At 36.4% G+C, this 22,903-nt stretch overlaps 2 protein-coding genes across 4 annotated transcripts; both read right to left on the reverse strand.

Moving 5' to 3' along the window:
• Positions 1–655: 655 nt before the first annotated feature.
• Positions 656–22,532, reverse strand: LOC141598936 (protein SIEVE ELEMENT OCCLUSION B-like). 3 transcript variants are annotated; one of them, XM_074418770.1, is made up of 8 exons: positions 14,406–14,508; positions 13,837–14,034; positions 13,652–13,732; positions 13,123–13,559; positions 3,353–3,450; positions 3,153–3,271; positions 1,465–1,914; positions 658–1,363 (listed from the first exon to the last, which is right to left on the reverse strand). In XM_074418770.1, exons 2-8 carry the CDS (start codon positions 14,017–14,019, stop codon positions 923–925), a joined length of 1,809 nt encoding a protein of 602 aa, XP_074274871.1. In that variant the 5' UTR covers positions 14,020–14,034; positions 14,406–14,508; the 3' UTR covers positions 658–922. The 3 variants fall into 3 exon arrangements, with proteins under 3 accessions (XP_074274872.1, XP_074274871.1, XP_074274873.1); XM_074418771.1 differs by lacking the exon at positions 13,652–13,732 and having other exon boundaries at positions 656–1,363; positions 14,406–14,511; XM_074418772.1 differs by lacking the exons at positions 13,652–13,732; positions 13,837–14,034; positions 14,406–14,508 and adding an exon at positions 22,352–22,532.
• On the reverse strand, positions 17,832–22,487 carry LOC141600535 (protein SIEVE ELEMENT OCCLUSION B-like). Its single transcript, XM_074420780.1, has 7 exons — positions 22,352–22,487; positions 21,801–22,216; positions 21,021–21,085; positions 20,784–20,881; positions 20,579–20,703; positions 19,043–19,384; positions 17,832–18,344 (listed from the first exon to the last, which is right to left on the reverse strand). Exons 1-7 carry the CDS (start codon positions 22,485–22,487, stop codon positions 17,883–17,885), a joined length of 1,644 nt encoding a protein of 547 aa, XP_074276881.1. The 3' UTR covers positions 17,832–17,882.
• Positions 22,533–22,903: the final 371 nt, after the last annotated feature.

Consider the following 22,903-nt stretch of genomic DNA (forward strand, 5'->3'; position numbering starts at 1 on the left):
AAAATTAAATTAATAAAGATGTATTAGGCCCTGTTCTTTTGGTCAAAGCAATTTGATCTGAATCGAATCGAACTTATAAGATCGAACAATGAATCGAACTTATAGGATCGAATCGAACTTATAGGATCCAATCGAATGAACTTATAGGATTTGAATAGGAATGAACTTATAAGATCGAAGGCGAATGAACTTATAGGATATGAACTGTACTTATAAGTTCTGAACTGAACTTACACGATCCGAATTTAAATTAACTTAAATTAATTTAACTTAATTATTATTATTATTGTTATTGTTATTGTTATTGTTGTTACTGTTATTATTATTATTGTTGTTACTGTTATTATTATTATTGTTGTTGTTGTTCTTGTTCTTGTTTTGAGATAATTCTAATTTTTCCTATTAAAAATATTTTTAATTGTTTGTAAATCGTCCTTCTAGATGTGTCGTATACTGTTTATATATGTTTCCGTTATAAGGTCAATATGTGCTTTATAATAACAGAATACTAACCCTATATTAGATTATGTTATTCCATAATAGTCACCTATCATTATTTTTAATAATAAAAATAGGTCCACACAAAAATAACTTAATCTAAACGTTTTTTGAATATTCAACTTTTTTTTTTATATAATTTTACAAACATTATAATCAATACATTACAACAAACTATTATAACTACAATTCATTTAATGTAATTTTTTTTAATTTTTACAAGCTCAATTAATTTAAACATCACAAATGCCGTACTTTAGCACGGAATCTCAATGGAGTAGTATATATTGACATGATTCTCATGTTTTACAAATAAAGCTATATGTTAAGTTATGCTTTACAATTAGTTTGCACAATCTTATAATTCAACCTTCGATCAGATCTTATCGAGTTTGTCCAGACCGCTATAACAATCAAAGTGGACTTACGATTTGAACAACGTTGTCCTCAATTTTTGTACCTCTTCAAGGGCAGTCAATGCATTTTGACCCGATACATGTCCTATGATTGTTGATCCTTTTGCAAGCAAAACCCATTCTTCGTGGCTTTTAAATCTTTGAATCTCTTGTAATACTTTATCACTAGGATCATTCATTTTCCCGAGTTTCCTTTTAGATTCTATCATGTTATTAATTCGTGACCAAAAATATGCTCGACTTGATTCAGGTAAACAACGGCTTAGTTTTTCGGACATGATCGCATCTTGCACCTTGCAAGCATGGTCTGCGTTGTGGCTATTTCCCATATAGACCATCTCTATATGGACAAGCAAATTACATGCTATTGAACGTGCTTGCTTTATGAAATTTCGTATCCAGTTTATATCATTGCTTCCATACATTAAAATGTACCTTTCATCTTTAACCTGTTTAACATGAGCTAAAATTAAATGCACAAGTTGAAGATAGGAAAATAGGGAATACAAGATTAAAAGCTACTACGTAAAACGGAATGAGTGAAACTTACCCATTGTTGCACGATTGGATCAATAACGTCATTTACAAGAAGTTTGAGGTTCCATGTTTCCTTCTCCCACAGTTGTCGCTCCATATCGCCATTAATAAGGTTATCAACGGAAAGATTTTGCCAAATCCGCACTATGGGGATTGCATCAAATGTCAGTTCACTCCCCGAGGGACTATATATAATAAGGTTAGGCCTACGTTTGAGGAAGAGGTCAAGCGCAACTTGTCTGACCATTGATGGTTGGCGGACAGAGTACCACGGCATCGAATTTTGCAAGGTCTTTAGCTGATTCTCTGCAATCGAGCGGTCATTTATGATTGGCATCCATACAATTTCGTCTTTTCTAGGGTCAATGCTGATATGCTTAAGACTTGCTATATCTTCAGAAGCAATGTCTATCCCCGAATCGAGTAACAACACACGTTTCCCTTTTAAGACGTCAAGACGATCCTGCCACACGCATTACACATCACATTAAGGTTCTGAGCTATAACAATGTCAGTTACGCCAAGTTTGAAAATATCGCGATTTTGCAATCCGAAAGTTTGTTTAACATGAAAAAAATAGTGCCTGTTGGAGGGTTGGGCTTAAGAGCATTAGTAGTAGACAAACAAGATATGATATATAAGAGTGGTAAGTTTGTTCTCTGACACATCACCGCCACATACTTTAGTTTATAAAAGTGTACAGTATATGATTAAGCGCATATACATTGTTCTCCAAAAATAAAATAAAGACAAACACCGCCACTTTAGAATGCATAATCATGTAGTCGTAGATATGATTTATGTTATGTAGACATTGTTTTTAAACTCAATAATTATACATCAGTTTCTAAAGAGTTCCTTATAATTTTAACGCTACTTCAACAAATCTTGCAAAAAAACTGTTCTTCTATTAATAAATGTGAGTTGGGTCGGGCCATGCCAAAAGCTTGGTCCAATCCCGGCCCTAAAATACTTTGGGTCGAATTAAAGACTCAAATCCTTCAAAAAAGCGGTCTGATTCGAATCGAGCCAATAGATTTGGGCCATTTGATTACCCAAAAATCCAAATACTACGTAAGTTATTAAAGAAATGGGTATAAATAAAGTTTGGGTATAAATACTACGTAAGTTATTAAAGAAATGGGTATAAATAACGTTTACACCTATTTCCAAACGTTTTAGAATGTGCAAATTGGCGTTGTAAACGTTTGAGGTATATTTGATACCATCATGAGGTATATTTGCAATTTCATTTTGTGCGTTGCACCTCACGCACCAATTGAAGTGCTGCGTCTAGTCCGTGTACCATATACATAGCTCTAATGTTTGATCCTAATAGATGAAATAGTTTTTCTAAAAGAACTGTCGTTGCTACTGCTCTAATACTTTTATTGTATTGTATTAAGGTCGTTCTTTTTTTTTGTACGCTGTATGAATTTAGGGTTGACTAGTTAAATCATTTTTCATTTTGAATGGATGTAATCTATTTTAATATTGTAAGAATTGAATACTATGGATTCTATATCTAACAAAGTCATTTTGAATGGATGTAATCTATTGTAAGAATGGTTAAGTCGTTTTGAAATAAAGTTGAATACTATGGATTCTATATCTAACAAAGTCAAAATCTTGAAACACCAAAAAGGCCATAAACCTAATCAATTTACATGATTGTACAAAATTTTTAATTTAAGCACATACCATTTTTTTTGTCTCACCATGGTACAATGGAGGCATGTCTTCATCTGTGATTATAACTCTCATGTATTCGACAATGTCAGCCGCATTTCTTAGTTTGGTCGTAAAATTTTCTCGTTCCCCTGCATTGGTTCAAACACTCGAGATTCTGAATCGCATTTCAAATTATGGGTTTAGAATTAGATGGATGTACATTCACTTACTTTGACATTCCTTTGCCTTAGATAATGTGTGCATCAGATCTTCATTAAGCGATGTGAGCTTTTCAATTTCTGTTGGGCTTCGAATCCCTACCAAATATCTGATCATCATAATACATAACTTACATCATTCAAAGCCGTAAACTTATATCAATAAGTCAATATAAAAAAATTACGCGCAGTGACCTCCAACAATTTTACGTCCTTAAATGACGAAATTTCGTTGCAAAAGTCCATTTACAACGGATTTTGTGAAGGACTGCGTTTGTCGAACAATTTCGTGGCAAATTTCTTGTTTTGCTACTGAATAGGTCATCACAATGCAATTTGCGATGAAAATAAAAATTGATAGTTGGTCTTGCTTCAGATGGACCATTTTGGTCTGAAACAATAAGACGGAATTTTGTAACCATTTTACAGCGTTATGTGACCATTATTGAAAAACAATTTATATAAGTTGTAAGACTTGTAACACTATCTGTACCATTGTGATTATATTTATCCATAAATGGTCAGGAATGCCCGTCTGAAATTTCAGACGAAAAGTGATCATCTGAAATAAGAATTTGCAAAAAATTAAAAATAATTGCAAAATAATTTTTCTTTAACTATTTCAATTTTTTTTCACAATTACACAAATACCCTTATGATAAGGCTAGATCCCAAACTCAGTGTGTGTTTGGCCTAACTTGGAAAAGTGTTTTTGGGCTCAAAAATACTTTTTGGCCAAACATATTATTTTCTAAAAGTTAAACAAAAAAATTTCAGAAGCTAAAAATCCATATTTTTGCCCATAGAAATAGAAGCAACAATTTGTTACTTCTACTTTTGAAAAACACTTTTGAAAAATTAAACTTGAAAAACAAAAACTCATTTTTGAGAATCAAGGCCAAACATGCTCTCACAACGATACAAAACCACTTATAAACAGAAGAAATTTATAAAATTCATCGATGTAGGATAACAATAACCCTAAATTTGCGACGAAAAAGAATAATATAAAAATCAAATAATTCGTCGAACATTCCCTCACAATCATTTTTTATTTTTGCTAATCTTGTCGCGAAAAAGAAACTCTGTCGCAAAACACGTCAAGTGACATTTTGGCGCAAACCACCCGCCAAACTGTTGCGTCACAAGATTTGTCACAAACACAAAGTTATTCGCAAATGTCGCATTTGCAACAAATTTTTGATTCTGTCGTGAACATCTCTAACAAAAAACGCATCGCTACATACTTACGAACTTAGGGGTTGTATGTTATAAGCTCAAGTAGGTTCCGATCTAAAACCTCTTGCCAATAAAGGGATTAATCTGTAACCTTATAAAGAGATAAACTCCCTCATCTTCTTTCACGTGGGACACTGAAATTATATAGATTTTTTCCCCATAATAATGAGAACAAAGAGACAACTCATAACCGAAGGAAATTTTCACCTTAAATATCCATTTGTAATGAGTGGAATAACTATCAGATTATGTAATGATAAACTCTCTCTAGTTTGTCGATGTGAGGACACTAACATAATGCGAACCATGAGAACTCTCTCTGAATTTCCACCAAATATTAAGGTGAGATTATCAGTCAGACTCTCTCAAGTCTTAAAACTCTGCCACATCAGCTTTCCACAAACTTTTATTATTTCTTTATTGTTCAGACTCATCTCAGACTCAGCTCAGACTTTATACATTATCCGTCAGACTCATCTCAGACTCTACTTTTCCACTCCACTTTATTTTTTTTAACAAAAAGAAAGCACACATGTTGTCCACTCATTGGATAATTTTTCTTTAAGGTGGAGTCAAGACTCACCCAAAGTCTTAAGTTGAGTCTTGGATTTCTAAGACTCAACTTAAGACTTTGTTAAGACTAGGGTAGATTATTGGTAGTCTTGAGTGAGTCTTGTCTCAAGACTTACCAAAGTTTTGTCTCAAGACTACCAATAATCTTACCCTTATTTCGTAAGCTTAAATGCATCATTTACCATTTGTTTAGTTTATTCAAGCATAATATTTAGTGTAATTAATCAAAATTTAGTGAATACTCATATATTTAAAAAAAAATGTATTTAATGTACAAAAATCCAAGGGTACAATAAAAGAGGCTCTATACTAGGTGCCCGTTTCTCGATTCAAGACCAGTTTTCATGTGATGGAAACTTTTGTTGGTATAGTGCACCAAACTTTGTTGAGCCCCTTTGTTTTTTTTTTTTTTTTTTGGTACATAAGAGGGCAAAGCCCATAACTAAGGAACTAGACGAGGGATTGTAACACCCATGATATCCTCGCGTAAAATAGAACGGAGAGCCGCGGGGTGTTCATCGAGATGGATCACTGTTGTAGATGACGAGACTCCTTGGTTCGCTAGCCAGTCACTAGCTTTGTTTGCCTCTCGATACACATGCAAAAGCTTGACCTTCCAACCTGGGTCCTGAATTAATTCTCTACATCGAATCACAAGATGGCGAAGGCTGTTGCTAAGAAGTTGTTCTTTCAACACCAAATTCACACAAGTGACATTATCCATGTGGACTAAAAGCTTGTCTATATGAAGCTCCTTCGCACGTTGGAGACCAGTTAGTAAAGCGAGCATTTCCGCTCTCATCGAAGTGCAAATTCCACCAGAGAAGAAAAAAGCAGAGATGAAGTTACCTGTATCGTCTCTAAAAATACCACCACAGCCTGCAGGACCCGGATTCCCCTTAGACGCACCATCCGTATTCAACAGGCACCAGCCGAAGGGGGGTGGATGCCAGCGAATAAAGACCTCATTGCGGATAGAACCGGGTGAAGGTATAAATAGGGAGTGTTTGTCGAAGGCATGCTTAGAGGATTCGAACTGTTGATGGAGGAGAGCAATTGGGTTAAGAGGGTTCTCATTATGGCGGCCGAAAGCGACATTATTTCGCCACCTCCAAATCCACCAACAAGTAATAGCGAATTTCTTCGACCAATCTTGTATATCCACGAGCACTTTATTAGAAGCATTGCACGAAATCCAATCCGAAAACGATGACAAATAAAACGCGGACGATGAGTTCGGGATACCCAAAGAGGACCATATATCGCGAGAAATGGGACAATATCTGAGAACATGGTCCATGGTTTCCTCATTAGCTTGGCACCGTGGACAGCTTGGATCGTCTGAAAGATTACGCCTGACTCTATTCACATTACACATAGCTCGACCATGTGCAGCTAACCATATAAATAATTTAATTCGTTGTTGTACCGGCAGCTTCCATATGACATGCCATTGCACTTGATTAATTTCCGGGAACGGTTCCAAGGCTCTTATAATGTTCAAGGCAGATTTTATAGAGAATTTACCATGTGACGTACCATTCCAATAAAGAGAGTCGGCTACATTAGGATCCGGAGATAGCGAGTAAGAGGCGATTTTTAAGAGAGCTTCTTGCGGTAGGTAGTTGGCGAATGTATCCCATTTCCACCCATTATTATCGTCCCACATGTCACTCACCGTGGCTCCTAACAACGTGTTAGGTATAGGCATTACAGCTATGTTAGACAAGGTTCCCTCTTCGACCCATGAGTGGTCCAAAAAAAGAGTCCTATGGCCGTTTCCGACTGCTGAAGTAGTACCTTTTACAATGTTACTAGCTTGCGATGAGATGCCTGCCCACACATTAGACATATTTGCCTTGGATGTGAACATATCAATGTCACACCTCCCACTACAATACTTCGCTCTAAGAACTCGAGACCAAAGAGTTTGAGGTTCTGCTAAAACTCTCCAGCCCAATTTTGTAAGGAACGCTGCATTAGCTTGACGAGAGGAAGTGATGCCGAGCCCACCTAAGCTTTTCGGTTTTTGAATAGTTTCCCATGAGATTAGATGGACCTTCCTTTTTTCCTCATTCCCTCCCCAGAGAAAGCTTCTCATTTTACGGTCTAGCGTGTCGCAAGTCGTTTTTGGGATCTTCGCCGTCTGCATACTATAATTAGCCATCGTAGACAACGTAGATTGAATTAAAGTAGCCCTGCCCGCAAGGGATAAGTGCTTGGTGCTCCACCCTGCAAGCCTTCTATTGAACCGCTCCATTATACTCGAGAAAGTGTTTCTAGTGACCCGTCCATTTATTGTTGGCATACCCAAATACGTTCCTAAATCATTAGTTGTCTCGAAGCCCAGACAGTTTGAAACGGATTGCTGGACCGCTATATCCGTGTTTGCAGAGAAGAAAACACGGGATTTGGCTAAGCTTACTTTCTCGCCAGCAGCTCGACGAAAAATGTCCAACACTTTAGTTATGATTGCTGCCTGTTCAGTTGTAGCTTCTGCAAATAAGATCATATCGTCCGCAAAAAAGAGGTTAGATATCCGAGGACCATTCGAACAAACTGAGATCGGCTTCCATAGATTTTCTCGAACTTCCGCGTCAATCAGTTGTTGTAACTTCTCTAGACACATCACAAATAGGTAGGATGATAGAGGATCCCCTTGCCGAACACCCCTTGATGGCGTAAACATTTCAGTCGGTTCCCCATTCCATAAAATTTGCATTCTAGAAGTTGTGACACATTCCATAATGACATCTACTAAATAAGCCGGTATACACATATCATTTAGAGTGTCTCGAATAAAGTCCCAGCACAATCGGTCATAAGCTTTCTCAAGATCGATTTTTATCGCCATAAACCCTTTCTTACCCTTCTTTTTCCTCATTGTATGAATGACCTCCTGGAAAACTACAATATTGTCGGAGATTTGCCGGCCCGGGACAAACCCGCTTTGAGTCTCTGAGATTAATCGAGGAAGTACCCTTTTTATTCTATTGGCCAGTATTTTACTAACAATTTTATAAGAGACATTGCATAAACTTATAGGGCGAAATTGCGTGATATACTCGGGGCCTGTTACCTTGGGTATTAGAAATATGTGGGTGTCGTTAAACTCAGCTGGGAAACCCTTCCCTTGGAGTGCTTTGATGACTGTCTCACAAACAGACGGTCTCACTAGTTCCCAATTCTTTTGATAAAAGAGAGCTTGAAAGCCGTCTGGACCCGGAGCCTTTAAGGCGCCCATATTATGAACTACACTTTCCACCTCGGATTCTGTGTAAGGTCGAGTGAGCCACCCAAAATCATCAGGAGTTAGTTCGGGAAAAAGGTCGTAAGGGACTTCGGCATTCGCATCATAATCACCCTCCCGTGAGTAGAGATTTTTATAGAAATTAGTAACTAGATCAATAAGAGCACTTCGATCCTCTACCCACTCGCCCTCACTGTTTTTTAGAGAGTTTATTCGATTGCGCCATCGACGGATAAGAGTACTAACATGGAAATACGAGGTGTTCCTGTCTCCATCTCTAATAAAATCGATTCGCGATTTCTGGTACCAGAGGATCTCTTCCCGTTCTAGAATTTCGTCTAATTCACGCCGGAGTTTACCCTCCAACACAATAGTTCCTTTGTCTCGTACTAAGGCTAACTTCTTTTGGCATCCATTAATTCTAGCAATAAGCTCTCTCTTTTTTCTAAAGATGTTGCCAAACACTTCTTCGTTCCAGTTCTGCAATTTCGATGAAAGGGAGCTAATCTGAGATATAAGATCACCTCCTGGTTGCCAGTTACTGGAAACGAAATCAGAGAATTTTTCGTGAGTAAGCCACGCAGCTTGGAACCTAAACGGTCTATTAATAGCATTGAGGGGGGCGAAACCGTTTGGGGAAATTAGCAAGGGGCAATGGTCGGACTGAATAGCTGGCAGATGCTTAACACTTGCCTCGCTAAAAAGGAGACTCCATTCACTATTACATAAAGCTCGGTCCAATCTAGCACTTTGTCTGGTTTCGACACTATTTCCCCGGGACCGAGTATGAGCAGCCCCTGAAAAATCGAGCTCGACCAATTCGCAAGATTCGATCCATTCATTAAAAATTTCACAACGACGGGCCATGTTCGCATCACCACCGTGTCTTTCAGAGAGATTCCGCGTTTCGTTAAAATCACCCGCCACCATCCAGGGCTGATTATTACGCCTCGCGAACTCCTCTAACTCGGCCCAAAGTTCTCTCCTATTATGGGGGTCTGGGCTTGCGTAAACTGCTGTGAAAAACCATGGAGTACCACTGCTTCTTGATACTTCCATGGTGATGTACTGGGGATGTTTAGTAATATGAGTGATTTCGACGATATCCGATTTCCAATACACCCAAATCCCTCCTCGAAATCCTACTGCATCAACTCTAGCATGACGATCGTATCCTACTATTTTTTGTACTTTTTCAGCATGCTCCCCGCCCATGTGGGTTTCGATAAGTGCAAAGACGGAGGGTTTATAAGTTCGAATAACGTCTTTTAAAGCTGCGAGCTTTGGTTTGCTAGCAGATCCTTGAAAGTTCCATACCATACACGTGATGTGAGGTAAGTTCGGTGTCAAGTTTGGGATTCTATCCGACATAAAATAAGGTAAAGAAGACAACTGCGAAACATACGCTCGACTGACGATAGATAATACCTCATTAACATTCCATGGAATCGACATCTCGACCCATAGGCTCGTTGGATTCTCCTTGACCACTTCGAATGTCAGGTTCATTGATGGAGATTCCCTTGCCATCACCCCCATAAAGGGTACGGCCATCCCCTCCCAAGACGTGAACATGAACCGGTGATATGGGGGTATCATTAGAACCTGGGTTAGGTCCACTATCGAGTGCTCCGGCCCTGGATTGCACTCGACTACTGTCGAGTAATTGAGCATTCTGAGCAATTTCTGGTATCTCGGTGTTTACAGGTAAATTTTCTTTCTGCGTTTGTGGCGGAATAATAGGGTTGATAGGGTGAATAATGGTAGTGGTGGATTTGATATTATTGTTTGTAGGTTTTGTTGTTTGATTATTAGTTGGAGTAGGAATATTATTGGAAATATTACGTAGGATATTGGACTCAACGTGGGACGATGGACCAAGAGGAGATCTTTGGTGGATATTTCGAGAAGTTTTATTATTGCTAATATTTTTAGGAGATGAGATTTTCCTATTTTTTGGTAATTGGTTTAGATTAGGAAGGATTGTAGAATTTTGGCTATGATTTGAAGGGATATTCTTGTTTGAAGAATGATTCTTTGGTTGACCAAAAATTCCATGGGTTGGATTAGAACTACCATCAGACTGACCCAGATTACTAAGGGCTCCAAACCTTGACCCGTCCTTAGAAGTGCTCCCGAACTCGAAAGTACTCTGCTTATTGTTAGTCTGCGCATTGGCAGCATCACCTTTGCCTGCTGGCTTTCTACGAGGGGGTTTTTTGACGACCATCCAATCTCCAAAGTCGGATTGTTCCTCTGGACGGAGGCCGGCTTCCAGAGAATGCTCTTCAACGGGAACAGGGGAATTTGCACTTCCATTGTCGGAGTCAGTTACCATGATGGAGTTACCGTCTATCTCCTTGACACAATTCTCCGCTTGATGACCCATCTTCCCGCATTTAAAACATATCATTTTCAAACCTTCATATTGAATGCAATAAACTTTTCCATACAATCGAAACTTAGATAGCAGCGGCTTCGAGATGTCAACCTCCACACTTAACCTGGTAAATTGACCTCGTTCCGCTAAGGCCGTGTTCTTGTCGATTCTGATGACCTTCCCTATTTTTGAGCCGACTTTTCTGAGAAAACTCTCGTTAAAATATTCGACTGGCAAATTAGGGATTCTAACCCATGCAGTCAAGTACTTGATGCTATCCTCCGCCGGTACAAAATTAGGCACCCATTTTCGAATGGTTAGATAATGATCGTCAATCATCCAAGGTCCTTGGGTGATAACGAACTCATAATCCTGTCTAGATGAGAAACGAGCGATATAATAAGAACCAGTCAAATCCGTGAGAGTAAGCTTACTCTTAATCGACCATTTGGCTTGTAGTTTCCTCATGAGCGAAAGATAGCCGATGTTTTTATCGAACATCTTAACGATTAAAGAATGGCGCCAAGGTTTTCGAATTTGCGATTTTTCCTGCTTCGTTAGGCAAATTCTAGGGCAAGTCTTATCCTCCTCTTCGTCATTGTAGTCGATATCATCCTCGGAATCATCCTCGAAATCGTCTAGCATAGGATCATCGAAGAAATAAGACTGGGGGTTGAATCCTTGTACCATATCCTTATAGGATGAATTCACAGCCGGTCTCTTCTCTGGGGAGCAATAGCCACTGCTGGGGGTTTCGGGTATTTCCTCGGATCCACCTTGAGTCGGTGACGCGGCAAGGAAATTACTCAAATGCATAGTCTTTCTCTTAGCATTCTTAACTGGGATAGTAGGGATCTCACTGTTGGGACACTCATCGTTGACATGTGATGCATCTATGGGAACGGTCTCCGGCGGGAGGCCGCTAATGGGATCAATCATTTCAAAAGAGAAAGGGTTTTTCTCTCTCTAGGTTTTTCTCTCTGTTGAGCCCCTTTGTAAAATAGATGGTTCTAATGTAATTTTATCTCCCGACCCACCCCCTAATATACTTTGTAAAACTGGTTTCCTGTAATTAATCTCGTACCCTATTCGCCAAAAAAAAATAAATGAATTTTTATATAATTATTTGATTAAATCTTTACTAGTTTAGACTTCGTGCATTATATGCACAGTACTTCAAATTTAATATTTTTATAAAATCACTTATATAATTGGTACATTGTGATTGTATACATTTCTCATAATTGTATTTTGTTTTGATAAATAAAAGCTAGAACTAAAAATTAGTTAAGTAAATTGAATAATGAGTTGAAATATATTTTAATGAAAAAAAATTTATTGCATAAAGCTAATGAGTTTCAATTTATATTTTTTTTTCAAATTTTTTTTTTTTGTCATGAAAGTAATAACATCGATTTCTAGTTTTGGTTTTATACACAATACTCCGTATGAGTCATGTAACACCCCACGGTAATTGAAGAGGTCCAGTGATAGGCTTAAATGACTAGTGCTTAAAGGGATTGGAAGTACTACTCATATAAACAAAGTGCACTTTCTTTTATGGTCATCCATGCGAAAGAACTCCAAAGTTAAGCGTGCTTGGCTGGGAGTAGTCTTAGGATGGGTGACCTCCTGGGAAGTTTTCCGGGATGCGTATGAGTGAGGACAAAATGCGCTATAAAGGACCCGTGTTGATCTGTGGGCCATGTACACAGCCTGGTGAGCTATCATATGTAACCGTTCCCGACCCGGTTTGGGCCGGGGTGTTACAAGTCAACTCACATCTAATAATAGGATCAATAAAAGATTTAGCAATTTATAATTTTATATCAATTTACTTTATTTTATTTAAAATATTACACTTTAGAGTAGTGAAAATAATATAGTTTGATGAAAAGATTAATTTTTAATGAAAATATCATAGATTAATTAAATTGTAATTGTTAGTTTCCTTATTCAGTAAATGAACATAATTATCGTTAGTTTTCTTTTTTGAAAATATACTTTCTGGCGGGAAAATGATAGAGATCACCTATTCTTTTAGTATAGTTAGGGGATGTTCATGGTTTTATAATGTAAAAAATTATTATATAAAGTAATCGATTTTACCTATTTCAACTTTAACCGAGTTTCAAACCCATAAGGCCATACCGCTTAGAATTGAAACAAACACAAAGTATGAAGAATGGAGTTCAACCCCATGCCAATCAAGTATGATTCGTGATTCCAAACTAATAGCCATGCTCGAAACAATTGCCCCCTCAAAGTTTTTAACGAGAACCAAACACCCATATTAAAAAACTTGCAATATACAAAAGCTATAAATTTTAATAGGCTTACTGATGATCAAATCCCCTTTTAGACAATGCAATGATTTGGGTTGCAGCAACAATTGCACATCTCACGATCCAGTAGGTATATATTCTTGCTCGATCAATGGGCATATCAAATACGCGAAAAGCTGTATTTCGAATAACGACAAAGTATCGCAATGAATTAACCAGGATTTTGATGAATTCATTATTGGCTTCCATCTGATTAATGTAAGCTTCTTTGTTCGTAGATATCAATTCCCGTTCCCTGTGATCAGTTGTCATGGGTTCGTTAACAACATTATCAGCGTTGATCCGAACAAGGAGCCAGAAGTCGCCAAAGGTAAGTGCAAATGCCGCTAATCCGAGAACCACTGTTGTTGACAAATCAAACTTTGATAAATGCTTCAGCACCTTGAGTGTGATACTGTGTGTATCATTGCCATTCAAAATCTCACTTGTCATCTGCATTCATTAATTTTCTTTCATAAAATGTAGAAATAAACACGTATGTATGTTAATCGATCAGTTACTACAAATTATCCACCCGTAATGACCTGGGAGGATACTCTTCCAATCTCGTCTAGAAGTGGCTGAGGGACATCTGCTCCATTATTAACGCCCTCCAATAAAGCATTCTACAAATTATCCATCCGTAATGATCAGTTGTTTTATTTCATCAAAACGAGTTCATTGGAGCTAATAACTCCTATATAATAAATATGTGTTCATTGGAACATACCTTTGAACCTTGTTCAATGGTCGCAGTAGCACGTTTAATTATTTCCTCAACAACTGTCAACAAAGGGAAGGTATTAAACTTTGTATATCGATCATCCGGATACAACTCTTCAAGTATGGGCAAAAGGTAAGAATCCGAGTAAATCGGAGCTTCTTCTCCACTTTGCTCTCCAGTGTTTTCCATGCCTACGACCTTTTCCTGTTACGTAGTTTACCACCGGAAATACAACAAAGTACGTCAACATTTTCAAAACTCAAATTTCTAAACCAACACAGGATCGATAAAGTATTAACAAAACAAACAAAGAGTTGAGGACAAATTGTTGTGCGGAACCGTGAATACCTTGTGTTGGGCTTCTGCATCTGTGTCCGCAACCCATAATAGTACGATATTTACTCTTGGGCGTAGTATTATGGATTGTGAACACAGATGCAGCAGAGGCCCAACACGAGGTATTTACGCTTCCGCGCAACACAAATAAAGGCAATAGAGATTAAAGACACTCAATTCAACTAGCATTGTTTCAGAAAAATCATAACAGAAATAATTATATAGTCTTTTATACTCACCGTGTGCGATCGACCCAAAATAAAGGAGGGTATATGAATATTTTATGAATGTTTTGGTTAAGTGTAGCTCAAATAAATACCATTAAACGTATATAAAGGCACATTTTAATTTAATAGTTAAGATAAGAATATAAAAATCAATACTTTGCTTTCATGTGTATTATACTATCTTTGGGGACAAAACCTTCTAGCTACCTTTTTGGTAACTACAAGCAAGATGATCGATTGGAAGGATTCGTATTCAATTTTGAGAAAAAAAAAATCTCTAATAAGTGGTGACTTGAAGGATTCTTACTCTTTATATTATTCATGTAATTCAAGAATAAGAGTTAGCTCAAAAGATAAGAGCTCTCTTATTCTATGTGCGAGGTTGAGAATTAGATTCTTAACCGCGACATGGTGTGATCACTTGAAAAAATAAAATACTTTCCTTTGATGTGTATCGTTTTCTTTAGGGGCGGCCACCTTCTACTTTTTTTGGTAACTACAGGCTAAGATGACGTGAAGGATTCTTAATCAATTTTGAGGAAAAAAAACTCTAATAAAGACGATTTGAAGGATTCTTACTCTTTATATTGTTCATGTAACTCAATAATAAGAGTTAGCTCAATAGGTAAGAGCTCTCTTACTCCAACTGTGAGGTTGAAAGTTAGATTCTTACCCGCGATATAGTGCGATCACTTGAAAAAAAACGATATAATTAATGTAATCCGGAACATATAATATAAGGTTCGAATTATTATATACTCTCTCCTAGTCTAATTGTTGGTTCCTCTTTCCTTTTCGATGCTAGTCTGGTGTTGATTCCCCTTTCTTTTTTCGATAAGTTTTGTGTGGTCCAAATTATATTCTATGTGGTGTAGGGTATTTTATGTGTTCCAAATTCATTTCCTTAATTTTAGTGTCAAAAGAAAGGGAACCAACAACTAGACTAGGAGTACTTACTTTTTTTGTCATAGAGAAGCCATTTTTTTTAGAAAGAGTGTACTAGGATTTTGGTATTTGTAAAGCAACAAAAAGCAAATACCTATATCATTCTTTTGATCCTTGAACTCCACTCTAACAAGTGAGGTAAAGCAAGGAATTTAATTATTTTCGTGTTCTATTTGCACGCCATCTAAGAGCTCATGAAATTTTGTTTGGATAATACAAACTTTGTATTATCTAACAACACAACTCCCTGAAAGACAGATAACGAGATAAAAAACTATTGGAAAAGCCGAGTTAAAAAAAAAAAAAGCAAACCAGCTAACATAGAGGGCAACAGTCAGAGTTTCATAGAATGTTCCATAGGAAGTATTAGGAACGCATGTAGATAAAAATCCTTTTCGGTGTTGTACATATATTTTTTCCTATGTAATGTCTTTCTACAACATTGCTCTGTATTTTCGGTGTTGTACATGTATGGACTTGGTGAAGATTATATAGTATGTGTACATACTAAATAGTAAAAATCTTCGAACATATGTTTGTATGTGAACACCCAGCGGACTTTAGAATTTTTCTTGTTAAGTAATGTACGTACTAAATAGTAAATTTTATGGGCTTATGTTTCTTGGTGTAGGGTCATTCTGAACGGATAAATTTTGTAGAGTAATAGAAAGATTTGTAAACACAAATTCTTATTATTTGTGAGGCGTCAAAATCTTTTGACGTTTCACAAGTCACAACAGATTAAACAATTGGTCTCTCTTGTGACGGGTTACCATTTGTGCCGGATATTTTGTGAGATAAAATGGTAACAAAATGGGTTAGTGGAGAAAGGGGACCACATGAATAGTGTTGCAGAGAGAGAAAAAGTGGGTACTTTGTGAGGTAAAATGGTATCCGTCACTCAAGAGTGACGGATATATGCCGTCACTAAAAGAAGGTAGTTATGAGATATCCTAAATTACTTTACGTCACAAGCAAGAATAATTAATGCGTCATTAGATTGATGGTTACCAATTGACACGCTCAAGGATAAAAAGTGCAAGTCTTTTGTGCAAATATTGAATCATAGGATGGAGTTGAGAAAAAAAAAAATTCTCATTCTAGACTTGATTATAACATAAATCTCAAACACAAATTCTCATTATAGACGGACACTATACGTATAGACGGATACCATTTTTCCTCACAAAATACCCATTTGCCATAAAGTGGGAAGCACATGGGGTGCCCCACCTTGTCCCCTCTACCCATTTTGTTAGAGGTCTTTACCCGTCTGTTCGCCCCACCCGTCTATACCAAGACCTATTGAATCTCAAATATAGTATTCACGCATGTTAGAACTATCTTCCATACCAACGTCAACTAGAGGTGATCATGGGCCGGGCCGGGCCGGATTTGGGTCGGGTCCAATCATTAAATTAAGCCCAAGTGTGCGGGCTGGGCCGGGCTACAAGTGCGGGCCTATTTTGTCGGCCCAAACCCGGCCCGTGCGGGCTTAAGCTGGCTTTCGGGCCGATTCGGGCTAAATATTTTTTCTCTTGAAATAAGTTTATAAATCCCCATATGAAGTTATAATACTTTGTGTATTTGTTATCAAAAATTTCGTATAGAATTGTCTAATTTTTTTCGAGTATTGCAATTAAGAAGTAGTAACCTAATGTAGCTTTTATGAACGTATTGCTTGAGGTGATTCATACAAACTAAATGCACAATTTTTAGTAGTGTAATAATATATTTTAGTGCGGTGCTCACCGTATGTTGTTGTAGTTTTGTAATTGATTTGATATTTGTTTTTCTTTAGGCTCAAAAACATTGACTTAGCACGCCGATAATGGTAAATAATTTATCGGCACTGGTATGATACAAAATCATTAGCTCATTTTTTATCATATAAATACTGGTGAAGGAAAATACTAAGCCTTATCAAACTAATACATGTAAACAAGTTATTACGGCTTATTTACAATACAACAATTGATTGGTTAATTATTTTACTTAATGCTTATTAACATTCTTAAATTGTACATATTCGTAAATTTTGCATATGTTCGGGCCGGGCCGGGCCTAAATTCGGGCCGTAAAGGCGGCCCAAACCCGGCCCTATTATATTGAATCGGGCCGTGGGCTTTTCGGACCTAAAATCGAGGCCCAAGCCCGAGAAAAAATCGGGCTGGGCCGGGTCAGGCTAGCGGGCCTGGGCCATATGATCAACTCTAACGTCAACACACGAACCGAAGATGTCTTAGTCTAGTGGTTAAGATAAGGTATTGTGGACAATAAGTCCGAGGTTCGAATCCCCCCTCCCCTCTATTGTAATGCGACAAAGTGCGCGCTTTAATTGACCAAAAATAAAATCAACACACGAAATTAACTTTCAGTTAAACCATTAAATTAGAATAAATTTACTTTTCATTAAAAAAATAAACCGGATTAACTCTTAACAATAATATTAGTGAAACATACATTATAGCTAATTTAGATAAACCCATACGTTTGTTCATCACATGATTTGATATTATTATGTTGATCACTTATTTGTAATTATTATATCGATCCAAAGTAAAACAACGATTGTAACATTTTTGTCCTCCATTTCTCCATATCCTCAAGGACATTCAAAGCAATTTGCCCCGACCCGTTGACTAAGATTGTTGACCCCCTCGCAAGTAAAGCCCAATTTTCATGGATACGAAATCTTAACATCTCTTGTAATAGGATATCTTTAGGAACTCTCCAATCTTCATATGCTCTTTTGGATTCAAACATGCTATCAAATCGTGTCCAAAAATACGTCATGCTTGATTTAGGTAAGCAATGGCTGAGTTGTTCAATCAATATCACATTCTGCACTCCGTGACCACGGTCTTTGTCGTGCCTATTTCCCTCATAAACCATCTCTATACGACCCTGTAAATCACTTGCTACAGAGTTTACTTGTCTTGTAAACCTTCGTATCCAGTCTATGTCATTGCCTCCATACAATATAATGTACCTTTCTTCTTGAATCTGTTTGATATTAACTAAAATTCAATGCACAGGTTTCTTGAAATAGTCAACTTTTATTTTAATACTCCAAGTCTAACACCATTTTTTTAATATGTGGCATTCTCATTTTACGAGATGAGCCTTAACTTTATATTTGTCGAAAGATTATACCATCGAATTACTTATGTAAAGGGTATTTAGAGCAATAGCAATAGAAGAATTTTGTATGCCATATCAGATTTTATTAGTTCCAATGTTTAATAACTTTTGCCCACAATAGATGACAGTTGTATAAAGTTCTTAAATAAAAAATATAAAATAAGTAATCGGTCTTCCACATTTTTCAAAGTATGCTTATTGGCCCTCAAATTCCGAATAATCAAATTCTTATTTTAAAACTCAATTCTTAAAATTAAGAACAACCTTTTACTTGCAATAGAAGAACTTTTTATTTTGGGTTCTTAGTGATCACCCCAAGACTAAGAACTAATATTGTTATTGCTCTTATATAAGCATATTTGTCATAGTATTTATTATTTAAACACATATTTTGAATAATATTTAAGAGAGAAATGGGCGGAACTTACCCATTTTTGGATGATTGGATCAATAATGTCATTTACAAGAAGCTTGAGGTTTCATGTTTCCTTCTCCCATAGTTGTCGCTCCATATTATCATTTGTAAGGTTATCAACGGAAACATTTGGCCAAATCCGCACCATGTCGATTGCATCATATCTCAGTATTTCTCCCGATGGACTTAAAAGATAAAGGATAGTCTTAGGTTTAAACTTCCATTCTATTTTGAAGAAGTCAATTACAACGTCTGTGACCATCGAAGGTTGGACTGAGTACCATGGCATCGAATTTTGCAAGATCTCTAGCTGATTATTGATGGGGTCTAAGTCTGCAATCGAGCGGTTTATAACGGGTATCCATACAATTTCATCCTTTTTAGTGTCAATGATGACATGCTTAAGACTTGTTATATCTTCAAAAAACATGTCTATCTCCGAAATGAGTAACAACACACGTTTTCCTCTTAAGACGTCAAGATGATCCTGTCAAGCGCATTACACATGACATTGAGGTTGTAAATTTAGTAAGGAAAAACTTTGACTAACCCTTTTTCTTTTAAATTTTATCCCATATATAATTATTATCCCATTTCTCAATTTAGTAAGGAAAAACTTTGATTATGTGATATTATCTATAGATAACTAACTATCATCATACTACCTCCGTCCCGGTGAATTGTTATCATTTGCTTTTTAGACACTATTCATAAGTGAAGTTTATGTTCAAAATAAATTCTAATATATAACATAAGATATGTTGGTGATTTAAGTGTAATTACCGGTTCATTTTGGCGTAATTTAGTTTGGTTCGTAGATGGGTAATTTCTAATTAATATAATGTGAGTTCGGGAAGTACGGAGTGTACGCTTGCATAATTATTACGGAATTACGGTATAGTTTTCATTCGAATAATTATGACGGGGTTGAATCTGGTTGAATTATGAAGAGTAACAACTCTTCATAAATACATTCTCCCTTTTTTCCCTTCATATCTATATAAATAGACATGAGGAATGAGAAGAGGAGACACAGAAAAGAATCTCATCTTCTGCATCATAGAACAATCTAACAATCTACACACAATACTTCTAAATTACTTCTTTGATTTTTGGTTTGTGCCCAAAATCAGAGGGACATCGTCTTATCTCAATAGGAAATTCGGTTTAACCCGGGCACAAATAAGGGTCGAATTATTCTATTAGGAAAGCGAAGTCGATTCGGTGCGGTTAATTATTGTCAATTCCAATTCGTGAAAACCAATTTCCTAACAAGATATAGTCATGTGTGATCTTGTTTTATTCGTCTTAGCGAGTATATTAAGAATATCAAAATAAAATTAAATGCTAGGATTTTAATCCATTCAAATAGCTACAATAAATCACTATATTATTCTATATGTGATTAAGGTTCGAAATTCATCTCCTCGCAAGTTGGATAGGCAATTACAGTGGTAGGTCTTTGAACAAACAATAAAAGGGATCAATGTCTTAACTGTTGACTTTATGTATAAATATTTAATACTTAATCATTGAGTCAAGGGAAACAGATAATAATTTTCACAAAAAATTGAAAAATTGGCGGAGGCAGTGTCCCTTCCCGGCATAACTAAAGTTTTTCACTGAACAATAACAATCCATCCACTCCATCTTCTTCACAAACAATTATTTAAACACGTACCTTTCTTTTGGTCACACCATGGTACAGTGGAGGCATGTCTTTATCTGTGATGATAATTCTCATGAATTCGATAATGTCATCAACAGGATATGATAATAATTTGGTAACATAAGTTTCTACTACCCCTGTATTGGTTCAAAAACTCAAGATTTAGAAGGTATTTCAAATTATGGGTTTAGAATTAGATAGATGTACATTCACTTACTTTCACGTTCATTTTTTCTAGATAATTCGCGGATTAGGTCTCCATTGAGTGATTTGAGCTTTTCAACTTCTATTGGGGTTCGGATCCCTACCAAATATCTGATCATCATAATACATAACTCATCATCCAAATTCCAAAGCCGTAAACTTATATATATCAATAATAAGTCAATATAGAAAAATAACGCGCTCCAATGATTTTACGTTGTAAAGTGAGCAAATCCCGTTGCTAAAGTACATTTGCAACTGATTTTTTAAGGGACTGCATTTGTCGCACAATTTCGTTGCAAATGCCTCGTTTTGCTATCGATAAGTCATCACAATGCTATTTGCGACTAAAATAAAAAAGGAAGATAATTGCGCAAGAAGTTTATTTTTTTTTCTCTTTGAACTATTTGGACTTTTTTTTTTTTCTATCTAGTCTAGATTTGGCCCCGCCCAATTACCCAAATACCCTTATGAGAAGCCTAAATCACAAACTCAAACAACGAAACAAAACAAAACAAAACAAAATTATATCAACACAAGAAATGAGTAAAATTAACCGATGTGAGACAACAAAAACACTAAATTTGAGACGAAGATAAAAATAAATAAATAAAAATAAACAGTCCGTCGCTCATTTTCTCATATTAAGGTTCTGTTTAGTAAAATTAACCGAAAAGGTATTTGAAAACCGAAAAATTAATTGAAATCTGAAAAGATAACTGATAAGGTAGTTGAAAATTAGGAGCTGATAAGCTACTGATTATATAAAAAAAAGTTTGGCAAACTAACTAAAATGGTAAGTAAGTGTGGTGAAATGACGAAAAAAGATATGATAATTATTTAATAGTATAGATTTAAGGGGCAAAAAGGGAAAATCACATCAAATCAGTTACTGAAATCTCAAATGCTACTCTATGTAGCATTTCATTTCAAATAGCTTATTTGGTCAAATAAGCTACTTTGATCAAATAAGAAACCTGTAATATATTGTCCACTACTTCACATACACATTCCCTCATACTTAAGCAACCTTAAATTTAAATAAGCTAAGCTTACTGAGCTTACTGATCAAGTCCTTGTTAGACAATACAATGATCTGGGTTGCAGCAGCAATTACACATCTCACTATCCAATAGACATATATTGGACCTCGATCACGATGCACTTTATCAACGGTAATATCGAAAAGGTATCGCAGTGCATTAACCAACATTTTGATGAATTCATTATTGGCTTCGATTTGATTCCTGTAAGCTTCTTTGTTCGTAGATGTCATCAGTTCCCTCTGATCACCTGTCATGGGTTCATTAACAACATTGTGGGCGTAAATCCTAACAAGGAGCCAGAAGTCGCCAAAGGTAAGCGCAAATGCCGCTAGTGTGAGTCCGGCTTTGTCATCCCAACTAAATTTTGAGAAATGATTCAACACCTTGAGTGTGATATAGTGTGTGTATCATTGCCATGCATAATCCCACTTGTCATCTGCATTCATTAATTCTCTTTTTTATAAGTATAAAGGTAAACAAATGACCGAAACAGAGGTAATCAGTTACTACTTGAAAATCATCCACCGGTAATGACCTGGGAGGATAGGCTTCCAATTTCGGGTAGCACGTTCAATAAACTTCTCAACAATTGTCAACAAAGGGATGGGAGCTTCTGGTTCACTCTCATAATTATGCAACTCTTCTCCACTTCGCTCTCCACTGTTTTCCATGCCTGCGTCCGGCTTCCCTACAAGGCTATAACATAGTTTTATGAATCTTTTGGTTAAGTGTATAAATAAATGATCGAAAATGATTTATTTAAATGCGTATATAAAGGCTCGTTTTAATTTAATAGTGAAGATAAGAATAAAGAAATCAATACTTTGCTTTCATGTGCATCGTTAGCTCTTTGGGGACAAACGCCTTCTACTTTTTTTGGTAATAACTACAAGCAATATGATTGGAAGGATTCTTACTCAATTTCGAGAAAACTGTAGAGTATATGAGATATTAGTGTAACAAACTAACAAACTGTAACCGACTTTGAACATGATTAGTTAGGCAGTTAGGTTTGTTACACATGATGTATAAATACCAACTCTCCCTGATGTAAAAGATTGATTGCTCAAATAATAGAATCACATTA

The sequence above is a fragment of the Silene latifolia genome, chromosome 9 (assembly GCF_048544455.1).
Source record: "Silene latifolia isolate original U9 population chromosome 9, ASM4854445v1, whole genome shotgun sequence".
Taxonomy (NCBI): Eukaryota; Viridiplantae; Streptophyta; class Magnoliopsida; order Caryophyllales; family Caryophyllaceae; genus Silene; species Silene latifolia.